The sequence below is a fragment of the Penaeus vannamei genome, unplaced genomic scaffold, assembly GCF_042767895.1.
Source record: "Penaeus vannamei isolate JL-2024 unplaced genomic scaffold, ASM4276789v1 unanchor7, whole genome shotgun sequence".
In the NCBI taxonomy this organism is placed as follows: domain Eukaryota; kingdom Metazoa; phylum Arthropoda; class Malacostraca; order Decapoda; family Penaeidae; genus Penaeus; species Penaeus vannamei.
In genome coordinates this window covers 12501-25000 of record NW_027213011.1, presented here as the reverse complement: position 1 = coordinate 25000, position 12500 = coordinate 12501, and the positions used below count along the sequence as shown (strand labels likewise).

At 40.0% G+C, this 12500-nt stretch overlaps 1 protein-coding gene across 2 annotated transcripts in view; it reads right to left on the bottom strand.

Annotated features, from left to right (window-relative positions):
- The window catches only part of LOC113825727 (retinol-binding protein pinta-like), a gene marked incomplete at its 3' end in the record, with an annotated part of 16419 nt that continues 3919 nt past the window's right edge, over window positions 1-12500 (bottom strand). Inside the window, 6 exon segments of one of the 2 annotated variants that reach the window (XM_070119289.1) lie at window positions 1-410; window positions 3396-3501; window positions 3954-4064; window positions 5326-5584; window positions 6209-6368; window positions 7482-7651. In XM_070119289.1, coding sequence (XP_069975390.1) covers window positions 259-410; window positions 3396-3501; window positions 3954-4064; window positions 5326-5584; window positions 6209-6368; window positions 7482-7632 — 939 coding nt within the window. In that variant the 5' untranslated portion in view covers window positions 7633-7651. 2 annotated transcript variants of the gene reach the window in all.

Genomic DNA, 12500 nt, shown 5'->3' with positions numbered 1-12500 from the left:
CACTCTTTCTCCACTTGCCTCTCGACTCCAGCCCTTACAGACGTCTATACACACACGTAGGAACTCGTGCGTATGTACATACTTATATACAAATGCATAAACACATACACATGTTTACACATTTGCCCACATTTATACACATTTACCCACATCTACATACATACAAACTATACACACACACACACGCACACGGGACAACGCTCTGCATGGAGAGATTACAATAAATAAACTGGAGGAAGAAAAGATACGATGAGGATTTCAGTCGAAGTCGAGTTTCCTGAAGGAGCCCTCGGTGCCGAAGAGATCCGCCGTCGTCTTGGGCTTGCCGGGGCGTCTCGACTCGTCCGCCGTGTGCTTCTCGTCCTCCAGGAACCAGGCGCGGTGCTCGTCCATCTTCCGCAGCCACTGGTCTGAGGAAGGAGAAAGGAAGGAGTGAGAGATGGGGATGGAGGTGATGGTAAAACGAAAAAAGGCGTCTTTTAGCTACATGAAATTAAGATCATTGCCCCTCTTTGTTTATATGCATCAGCGTTTTTCCTCATCCTTTGAGACCATGGGGGCACATTTCATGAAAATGGAGTAGACAAACAATTTAGCCTCCATTACAATTCTTACAAATTAAATTCTGTAATTGATATGAAACATCAGACAGTAAAAAAAAAAATAACAATTGGCCTGAAATTACTTTCATTAAAACAATAATAATAATAAAAAATGGACGATTCGTGAAGTACGATTTATTTTTCATATAGTATTAAAATTATATATGAATCGATTTCCAATACACAACAATTGTGTACTACCTAAAAAGGCACAAAGAGCACTTCCCTCTGAATATATTTATCTTTTTAACGGAAGCATTTCATAATAACATGTTTATAATTTTATTCTTAGGTGCAAGGGGGCGTGGAGGGAGAGAAATTCCTGGACGGGGTGTGGGGGTAAAAAGTATATGAATCACATGTATAATTCCTCACTTCAACTTAGAAATTTTTCTTTATAATAGACTTTGCTGACGGTAAACGCATTTTATTTGACTTTTCATGAAACATTATTGGTAGTACTGCCAACTTGTGTGGGAGTACATCCATCAGATCGCCTTTTGCAAAGGTTTAGCAATATTATATCTGGACAAATGCAGTCAGTCGAAATGTTAAAAAGTCCAGGTGGATGGTCATCAAGATTTAAAGGATCGATTGTCCGTTTTCGTCCATCAGGGGAATCCGTATAGAGTCTGGAAGGACCTTCTTTATGAACAGCTGCGATGTTTGTATATTTGCTTGGCTGGCGGCTTTTGGTACACAATAGCCATGCACTTTATCAGTGAATCAAGCAGCTTGCTCATAGAACAAAGGTAATGATAACCATATCAAGCTTTGCTATAATGACAGTGACCTACAAAGAAAAGACTTTGTATATAGATATGTGTAAAAAGTAACATTTTCAGGAAGCGTTTGAAAGTGTACATGAAAATATGATAATGCTTGCCTTATGTACTTATTATGCCCCAAATGGAGAGAAAATGGCATCATCTGCTGGAACATTTCAAAAGTATCTATGCAGACACATAATGTCAATAAGAGATCTTCACATATTGCCAATATTAATTATTGATTATGTATGAAATATGTTTCAGTCGATTTCTAGCCCCTGAAAACCTAGGATATGACACCAAAACCAGGATCTTGTTTTAGTCATTCATGATTTACGGTAGCGGCCATTTTGAATTTCGGTCACAAAAAGAATTCCGCGAGGATGCGCAATTTGTACTAGACTGATACTCCATCAATAGGCTTAGATCTACCAGAAACAACAAAAAACATTGTATATGTCTCAAATCCAGGTTGACACTCTCTGCCACCGGACTAATCTCTAATAATAATCTAACAGATATATAGGTGATATATAGTTTATATGATATATGTTTAGCCCAGCCAAATGGTATATTTTTGTAATCCCCTCTACAGCCCCTTATTCTAATTAGACCCTGTCCACACGGGCGAACTTTGCTTGATAAACTTTGCCTCTTTAAAGCTGTCGTAGGCATTTATGCTGGTGTCCAAACGGCATTAGTTGGGCAGTCAGAGCCTGGCAGTGACTGAGACAGGATCGAGTGGTTTCCGACAACATGGATCGTAATTCCACCTTGGTTTGACATTTCTCAAAATATAGAAACGAATTGATTGATGATGGGAGACAAGAACTGACGGCTCATAGGTACCGCCGTACTTTGTCAATTCGTGCGTCTGGCAGTAATTTCAGCTATTCGAACAACAGGCAAAGCGGCGATACTTCGCTAAACATAAGACGAAACCTATACAAAGTTTTGCTCGTTTTTTTCTGAAGTCACGCCAAGCAAACGTCGCCCATGTGGAAGCCTACTAATACTATAGTGTTATGACCATCAAGCTTATATTGGTAGAGAGTTCTGCCCTGTCTGACCATATCGACCCCTCCCAGGTCAGTGTCAGAAATGTTGGTGTTTTGGCCACCCTGCTAAGCACAGTCACTGTCCTCTTTGTGCCCTCCATAATCACGCATGTGCGCCAGTTGTATTTCATAGTGGCTGTCCTGCCTACAAGTTTGTCTGAAGTAGCAGTCCTCCTTGTCAAAATTGGCCTCACTTTATGCGAGGCCAAACACGAAGTACGCGTCGAGGTTTTTCTTACACATCTTGGTGTCCTTCGTTCTGCCCCTCCTCATTCTCCCTAAAATGTTTCTACTCCGCCAGTATCTCTTCCTTCAACTCTTTACGTTCCTACTTCTGTCCAATCTCTTTTCCAGTCAAATTCTTTTGTCGTTCTAATCTCTACTTCCCCGGTGCCTAAATCTCCTCTTCCTCCCTCTACTCATGGTATCAGATGGTCCAAACGTTCCAACCCATCTTCTGCCGCATCCTCTCCTACATCTACCTCTTCCTCTGCCCCTTAAACGTCAGTCTGTCTGCCTTAACCCACCCACCCTCCCCCTTTCTCCCTTTTCTAATCCTTACCTTATCCCATGGATATTCTTTCAGAATCCTACACTTTTTCCTTTGACAACTTTAATCTAATTTGTTAATCCCTACCTTAACCCATTAGCACAACCTCCCTGCTTTCACCCTCTTTACCTCTCTGTGTCATACCATCTTAAACTGCTTTACGACTTTTACATGTACCACATTTTATCATCAACTTTACTCTATACTCTTTACCCCATTTATTACTACATCTTATAGTGCTATATGACCTTTGATGTCTTCTAGCACATATATTTTACTCTGTTACCATTAACCATAAACCATTTTCTTCTCACCCTTACTTTTTTTTCTCCGCTAATGCAAACAACGAATCATCTAATGAAAATTACTCTCATTCACACAGCGTAGCATACATACAATCCTTTAATCCACACACCTGCAATTTCCTTAACGGTTCCCGCCGACCCCCCATATTCCGATGGCAGCATCTCACGGGGGAAGAACTTGCACATTCCGTCAATGTTGCTGCCGTGCATGTGGATCTGCAAAGGCGGAGTGTGTTAAGGCCAGGTTGAGTGATTAAAAATAGAAGAAAAAAATTAGTTCCAATTCCATTTATTACCATGGATATTCTTTGCTGGGACATGCTGTCTGTTTTATTTTGCTTCTAAATCTCTCCCTATGCGCAAGGAATGGCTGGGGTTACCATCCACTGTTAGTGCGCAGGATCGCATGCAAGCCAGCAAGATTGCAAGACCAGCACGTTACCATTGCACTACACAGACCAGTGAGGAGGCCAGGGCGAAGGTGTGTGGAATTGTAATAATATACCGAGGAAAGAAATGGGAATCAGCAAACAGGCTTAGAAAGAAAAAGGGAAGGAGAGAGAGAGAGACTGACTGACTAACATCATTGACTAAATGGCTGACAGATACGATCACTGTTGAATAGCATTTCTTTTTCTTCTTTTTCTTTTTCCACCAAAAGTACTCACTCTCTTCTTCATTTTCTCCCGCATCAGAGGCTTAAAGAGGTTGAACAAAGCATCGAAGGCCTGTGGAGTGTTGATGTAGTGAACACCCTTGGGTCGGAACGGGTAACCTTCCTGAAAGCAAAACAAAGAAAGTGATTTAGATGGTCTGAAAATGAATGAATGAATAAGATGCATAATGAATAGATTAATGAATATGATGCATAATGAATGAATGAATAAACACATATTAATGAATAGATACATAAATAGATAAATAGCTAGATATTTCAACCTAACCCTTGAAACTCTTACGTAGATTGGCACATGCTCTTCAAAATACAATAATCTATCGAATTTTTAAAAAGATCATGTGAATTGCCTTCAATAATGTGTGTTCATATTAACTTATCTACTTATCTGTTCTATTTACTTATCTATCAGCCTACTCAATCACCTATATATCACCTATATATTTGCCTATCATTATTATTACTCAACTATCAATACATATACTTATTTTCTCGCATATATCAAGTTAATTTCTCCCTCTTGTGTGTCTGATAGTCGACTTACGATAACACATGACCTTTGTCCTTCTGATAATATATTAGTTGACAGTAACGATTACATGCATAATTAGCACATGCCTGATATGGGAGGAGAGACTGTAATATTTGTATTTATATTTGAATAAAGTCTGTGGTTGAATATCTTTCTATGTTGCTTTCGAACATAATCATTTACTATTCCAAAAGATAAAGAAAATAAGATTCTGCTGAATGAGGTCACTTTCACCGCCATTCGATACGGGGGAAAACGCCTCACTAAGGGTCTTAACACAGGGGAGGGAGTGATGCAACACGCTCGATCCTCCCGAAGATAACGTATCACAAGATAAGCCCACAACAGTCACATTGTCTCCTGGACGTCAAGTTTCATCACGTATTTGCGAAGGATCTGAATTAATCAATCTATTTGTTTTTATTTCCTCTTAATCACCTTGTAGTGTGTGTTTAATGGCACTTTACTGTTGTAGTTCGAATGCCATTAATACTTCTAGTGACTAAGACGGAAAATCCTGACTGATAAGAGCCATGGCATCAGCTGGTGGGTGAGTCATGCTCATGCTTGCCAACTGAGTCACGTTTATCCGTCTGGGTCTAACGCCGGGTCATATGCTTGCCTATCTTGAATGGGTGAGTCAGGTGTGAGTCAGGTGTCGAGTATCTAGTAAACGTAGTACGGAAGTGAAATCTTAGATCCTCTTTTGTTTACCTTATAAGGAGCAAAGCAACCCCGTAAATGCGCTCGATTGCAGACTTAAGGAAGGTAGGATACTTAGTATCTTCAAGCTCAACCGTATGTCTGGCTGGCTTGGTCGAGCAGACTGTACCTGCCAGGTGGTCGAGACGCGCTTGATGAGAGGCAGCGGAAGTGCGGCCACGTGTTTGAGCGTCAGGCCCGTCATGTCATTGGCCTGGACGATGCCCGTGACCGTCATCTGCTCGTCCTCGAGGAACATCACGTCGAAGAGCATGCCGGCCGCCTTGAAGAGGTCCTCGGGCTTGTGTTTGGAGGGATCCCACGCGCCCAGCCGCCCGAAGATCACCTTCCGGCCGTCCGAGTCGTAGCCGGGCAGCGGGAACATCAGCCTGGGGGGTGGAAGCCTTGCTATCCCTGTCCGTCTATACATTTTGCAGTACTTATTCGACTGGTTTGTTAAAACTGTGCGAAGCCCGAGTCTTTGAATATTCACATACATATATACCGATATGCATGTCAATCTAGACATATTGATATGCATGTCAATCTAGACATGCATATCTACCGGATCGATAGATAGATTAAAGTATAGTCATCAGGTAGACAGATAGATATGCAAATATTTTTGTGAATATGTATGTTCGTATATATAAATATTTATTGGGTCGGGCCTTAGACAATTTTAATAAACTGGCCAATTATCTGTTAGTGTTTATCATTTCAAAAAGCATACGATTACGCAAGCAATTTATTCACCTATTTCACAAATCTCTACCGCCTTTTAAAACCATATAAACCACTATTGAAATTCGCTATAATGACATCCAGCAACACAGTATCACCAATCCATCCAATACACACATACACCCTTCACGTACCACATGAACTCCACTCTCTCTTAATCATCCAATGACTCGCACTCTCTCTCAGTCACTCTGTCACTCTCAGTCACCCTCAGTCACCCTCAGTCACTGTCAGTCACCCTCGCCTGTCGTCCTCACGCCCTGCCTCACCCTAGCTTGATGATGCTCCTGAGTTTCGGGTTCTGAGGATCCCTTCCCTTGAACATGTCCGGGAGGGCGCCCTTGCAAGTGTAGTACATGTCCAGCTTGGCTTTCGTTCGCTCGAGGGAGAACTTGCATCCTCGGAGGTACCGCAGAATCAGCTGTCGGTCTGCGGGAGGGAGGGAGAGGAGGCCATGAGGCGAAGGAGGGTGAGGATGAGGAGGTCATGAGGAGGAGGAGGAGGAGGAGAAAGTCACAAGGGGAAGGAAGAGGAAGAGGAGGACATGAGGGAAAGGAGGATGAGGATGAAGTCATAAGGGAAAGGAGGAGGAGGAGGAGAAAGTCATGAGGGGAAGGAGGGTGAGGAGGAGGAGGTCATAAGGAGAAGGAGAAGGGGGAGGAGGAGAAAGTCACGAGGAAGGAGGAGGAAGAAGAGGCCATGGGGGGAAGGAGGATGAGGATGAGGTCATGAGGCGAAGGAGGATGAGGAGAATGTGGAGGTCATGAGTCGGAAGAGGAGGTCATGAAAGGAAGATGAATGGAGGAGGAAGAGGTGATAGTCATAGGACAAAAAGTGAGGAGGAGGAAGAGAAGGAAGAGGAGGTCATGAGGGGAAGGAGGGAGAGGTCATGATGCAAAAGAGGATGGGGAGATTATGCGGGAAAGAGGGAAGAGATCATGAGGGCAGAAGGAAGACGAGGTCATGAGGTGGAGGAGGACATGAGGCGAAGGAAGAGGAAGAGGTCAGAGGAGACAAGGGACCAGATTACGGCCAGCATATAACCAAAGCGCTCTTCAAAAGATGCCCATTTGGCCCTTCCATTAGCACCCTTTGGCCCTTACTGCGGTGTCCCCTCGGCCCTTCCTATGGTGTATCTCGGCCGTGAAACTAGTGTCCCCTCGGCCCTTCCTGTGGTGTCCCTCGTGCCCTTTCTGAAGTGTCCGCTGGTCCTTCGAAAAAAGTGTCCTTTCGACCTATCCAGTGAAGCAATGCAATCCTTCCAAATTTACCGAAGCGGTCATTCTAATAGTGACCCTCGGGCTATAACAATAACAATGTAATAACAATGATGAAGTAATGATAAACTTCTTTTTCTCAGCTTTTTCCCAGTTGAAATTATAAACAAATAATAATATAATAAAAATACCGCTCTCGGGCTATGAATCTTAAATTCTACGTCAGCGGTGATCTGGCTGCCTCCTTTTAACTTGCCACTCGATCGCCTGCTTACTGTATATTACATAATGGTTGACTCGGACCTTCCCTGTCCCTGCCCCGTACCAGTGCGAGCGTTGAGGTGGGGCTGCTTCACGAGCCACTCCCGCACGGCCTGGATGTCCTTCTCTCGCCGCTTCGGGTCCTCGTTCAGCTCCTCCCGGGCCAGGCGCTGCAACTCGGGGGAGAGCGTGGAAATTTCCTCCGCTTCAGGCATGGTCGTCTGTGCGCGGAAGCTGCTGCGGAAGAGATGGGAACAGAGTGATTAGAATCTCTCTCTGTGTTTCTACGGGAGTACGCACACACGCATGCTCGCACCCACCCACACACACACACACAGATAGATAGATAGATAGAGATAGAGAGAGAGAGAGATAGATAGAGATAGAGATAGAGAGAGAGGAGAGAGAGAGAGAGAGAGATTGATAGATATCAGTGTCTCTGATTACTTACTATCTACTTTACATAATCAGGAGATGGAACTTACGTCACAGCTTAACGATACCCAAGCTGTGTGTCACAGGAAGCTACTACTGACACCAGGAAACAGGAGACTTCTAAAGGATATTTATGTCATGTGTTTTACTTCCGGCTATGTCATGTGTGTGTGTGTCCGTCCTGCAATATAGCAATTTTGGGTATACATTGGTTAATACATATGAGCCCGTAATGCAGTGGTTCCCAACCTTTTTTCACGCCCGCACCCGTAAGAAAATTTTACGGTGTCCTCGCACTCCCTTTAAACTCATAGCTTATTTAAGGAAAATGGAGGTGATTTTTTTTTTTTTTTTACTAAATTTGATCAACAAAAATATTCTTTTTCATTTTCTAATAATATGTTAACAAAAAAAATCAAACATATGGACAAGAAAACATTGTCTGAATAAACCTTACAAAAAAATCTCTTGCTTGAAATTACGTCATAATCAAATAACAAACTTTAAAACGTTTCCATAAATAGATTTTCAATTCAATAGAACATTCCTTCCTGTTTATTGATTATGAATAATAAATAGATTAATTGCTTGTCTTCGAGATGGACACTTCTCTCACCCTATGGAATGCCCCCCCCCCCCCAGTTGTGAACACCCCTGGTTGGGAAACCTTGCCCTAATGCAACGAGCCCCCATGTTGACATTGTACCGCTTATGAAACGATAAGATGTGTGACGTAACCATAGAGATAAGACATCGACTTTGACGTGTATAATAACGATTTACTTTCATATTTTTTATTCATCTATTTATGAGTGCTGACCAAGTGGTGGATGGTATTCTTTGTTCATTTTATGCCTGCCTGCCTGCCTGCCTGCCTGCCTGCCACCTGCCTGCCACCTGCCTGCCACCTGCCTGCCACCTGCCTGCCTGCCACCTGCCTGCCTGCCACCTGCCTGCCTGCCACCTGCCTGCCTGCCGCCTGCCTGCCTGCCGCCTGCCTGCCTGCCGCCTGCCTGCCTGCCGCCTGCCTGCCTGCCGCCTGCCTGCCTGCCGCCTGCCACCTGCCTGCCTGCCGCCCGCCCGCCCGCCCGCCCGCCCGCCCGCCCGCCTGCCTGCCTGCCTGCCTGCCTGCCTGCCTGCCTGCCTGCCTGCCTGCCTGCCTGCCTGCCTGCCTGCCTGCCTACCTACCTACCTACCTACCTACCTACCTACCTACCTACTACCTACCTACTACCTACCTACTACCTACCTACTACCTACCTACTACCTACCTACTACCTACCTACTACCTACCTACCTACTACCTACCTACCTACTACCTACCTACTACCTACCTACCTACCTACCTACCTACCTACCTACCTACCTACCTACCTACCTACCTACCTACCTACCTACCTACCTACCTACCTACCTACCTACCTACCTACCTACCTACCTACCTACCTACCTACCTACCTACCTACCTACCTACCTACCCTTGCTCTGTATATCGCACATATATATATCTATTCTGACTGAGTACAAAGCGTGCGGCCTTTCCTCTCGCACCATCCCTGTTGCAAGAGCATCGGGTGTTCTCGTCCTTCTAGGAATAACACCAAAGATGATGATAATGAAACCATCACGCCTTCTAAATCAGATAACAACATCGATAACCGTAGCAAAAATAAAGCACAAAATAAAATCTCAATCGTATTATTTTATCACAACCTATTCGGGGAGTGTCCGATATAAGGCCTCCGACCCCAGTAGTTCTATTTTGCCACGGTGGAAGACTGTAGATTTCGACCTTATGAACACTATTCGATAACGCTGATTGATCTGTTTACAAAATCCTTGTGTGACACTTAAAGGTGAAAATATAAATAGGTTACATTATTTTGGGGTTAACACTCTGGCGGTGTTTGGCAGTCACTTCGATTCATCTGTTACGCAAGTTATGATAACAGATACGAACCTAATTAGAAAAAACGAAACAAAATAAAAAAAAGTAATAAAACAAAAACAAAATACATATAGAAAAAATCCGCTAGCGTATAAACTTAAAATTAAAAGCTAAGACGGGGTTTTCTTTTTTATGAAGATGGAATATTCTGACATAAGACACAAGAAAACGAGACTTTTCTTGTAAAAAGGGATATCATGTAACTAACTGGTATATTATGGCTGGAGTCTATGAACATTTGCGAACAAAATTTAATCTGCTGGCGTCATCATTGCCAGAATTCCTAAATTTCACAGCCAAATTGCCATGTTGCTACAGTACAGTGAACCCTCGTTTTTCGCGGGGGTTCCAAAAGAACCCGCGATAGGCGAAATCCGTGAAGTAGTAACCTTTATTTTTTTACAATTATTATACAATGAAATACTCTACGATACATTGAAACCAAAGACAAAACCTTTTTACAGGCCCAAGCATTTCTTTAACTAATAAAAGTACTGTATAAACGTTTTTTTACAAATATCTACTGTACTGTAAAATAATAATTTCAATCATCAATACAAACTGAAGGCTTCATGGGTTTTAGAGAAAATTTGCTAACTTAAATTTGGCAAGCTGTTTTACGTACATGTACATATTAAACCGTAACGTTATTAACACACAGGTAGAGAAGAAGCGAAGACTGTTTAGCCAATCAGAATGCAGAACACAATGCACAATGCAAATCCGTGAAGCAGCGAGAACGTGAAAGGTGAACCGCGTTATAGCGAGGGTTCACTGTACAGTGCTCTTGGTAACAATTTAGATAATGGCATCGTTGCACTTACAGTAAATTTACCTTGTTAATGCAATTAGTAATAATACGACAAAGCATTAATTGAGTTTCATCTTGCGAAAATCGTCCTTAATTGAAAACATTATTGTTTAAGAAGCTTTAATAACATTTAGAAAGCGAAATGAACTAGACATTCGCAAAAATTAATGAAAGGTATATTACTGATAATGATATTTAAATGATATTTTTTATGTTAAAAATGGCAGTAATTTAAATGATGATCATAACCTTTTGATGACAATAATAAAAGAAAAATAATAGCTGGCAGTCGTAGTATCTTTAATATTAATAATGATTGTTATTCTCAGAGATAGTGATCATGATAAAGATGATAATGATTATGATAATGATAATTCATAATAATGCATATAACAACAAGGATGATGATAGTGATAATAATAACACTAATGATAATAATACCAAGTATAAAAATAATAATGATTGTCATTATCATCATTATTATTATTATACTAATAATAATGACAATAAGGATCATACATATGATAATAACGATAGTAGTTATGGTAATGAAAATGATATTGTTTTTGATGAAACAATAATAATAACAATAAAAATATTGACAAAATTGATAATCAAAATAATGAAGATGATGATTACGATAGTAGTAATAATAATAATGATAATGATAATAATAATAACAAAAATAATAAAAACGACAAAAATAATACAGATAATGATATCTACAGTAATAACCACAGTGATGATGATAATGATAATTCTAATGATCATAATAATAATAATACTATAATAATGATAACAACAGTAATAAAAGTTTACAATAACAATAACAGTGACAATGCAAATAAGAATAAGGGTTATAATGATAATTATATTTGTGATACTAATGATGATACTAATGATGATAATGATAATGGTAATAATAATAATAATGATAATGATAATGATAATGATAATGATAATGATAATGATAATAATAATAATGATAACAATGATAATTATAATACTGATAGCAATGATAATTACAGTAATGATAACAATAATTTTGATAATAATGATAACAATAATTTTGATAATAATGATAACAATAATTTTGATAATAATGATAACACTGATTATGATAATAATGATAACACTGATTATGATAATAATGATAACACTGATTATGATAATAATGATAACACTGATTATGATAATAATGATAACACTGATTATGATAATAATGATAACACTGATGATGATAATAATGATAACACTGATTATGATAATAATGATAACACTGATTATGATAATAATGATAACACTGATTATGATAATAATGATAACACTGATTATGATAATAATGATAACACTGATTATGATAATAATGATAACACTGATTATGATAATAATGATAACACTGATTGTGATAATAATGAAAACAATAAAAACGATGATGATTATAATGATAATAGTGATAATGATGATAATTAGAATGGTTATAATGATGATAATGATATTGTTAATAATAATGATAATAGAAATGTTTTTAATAACAATGATAATAATATCAATAAAAAGATACTAATACTACTACTAACAATAATAATATCTAGATGCAATGCTAATGAATCATTTCAATCATTATTTAGATTTAATGGCATCTAAGTTGGACTATGACACATTTCTAATTTAAAAATTCATAAAATCTATCCATGACTTTTTGTAGTTATCCTGCTCACCATCTAACTAACAAATTAACCAACGCTACCAACAAAATAACCTCCTGCGTAATTAAATCCTATAATAATGAATAGAAAAAAAATGCTATCATGTTGATACTATGGAAGAAAAACCCAAACTAGCACGAACTAGCTGCGGCTTAATTTCTACTAAAACAGCCTTTTTTT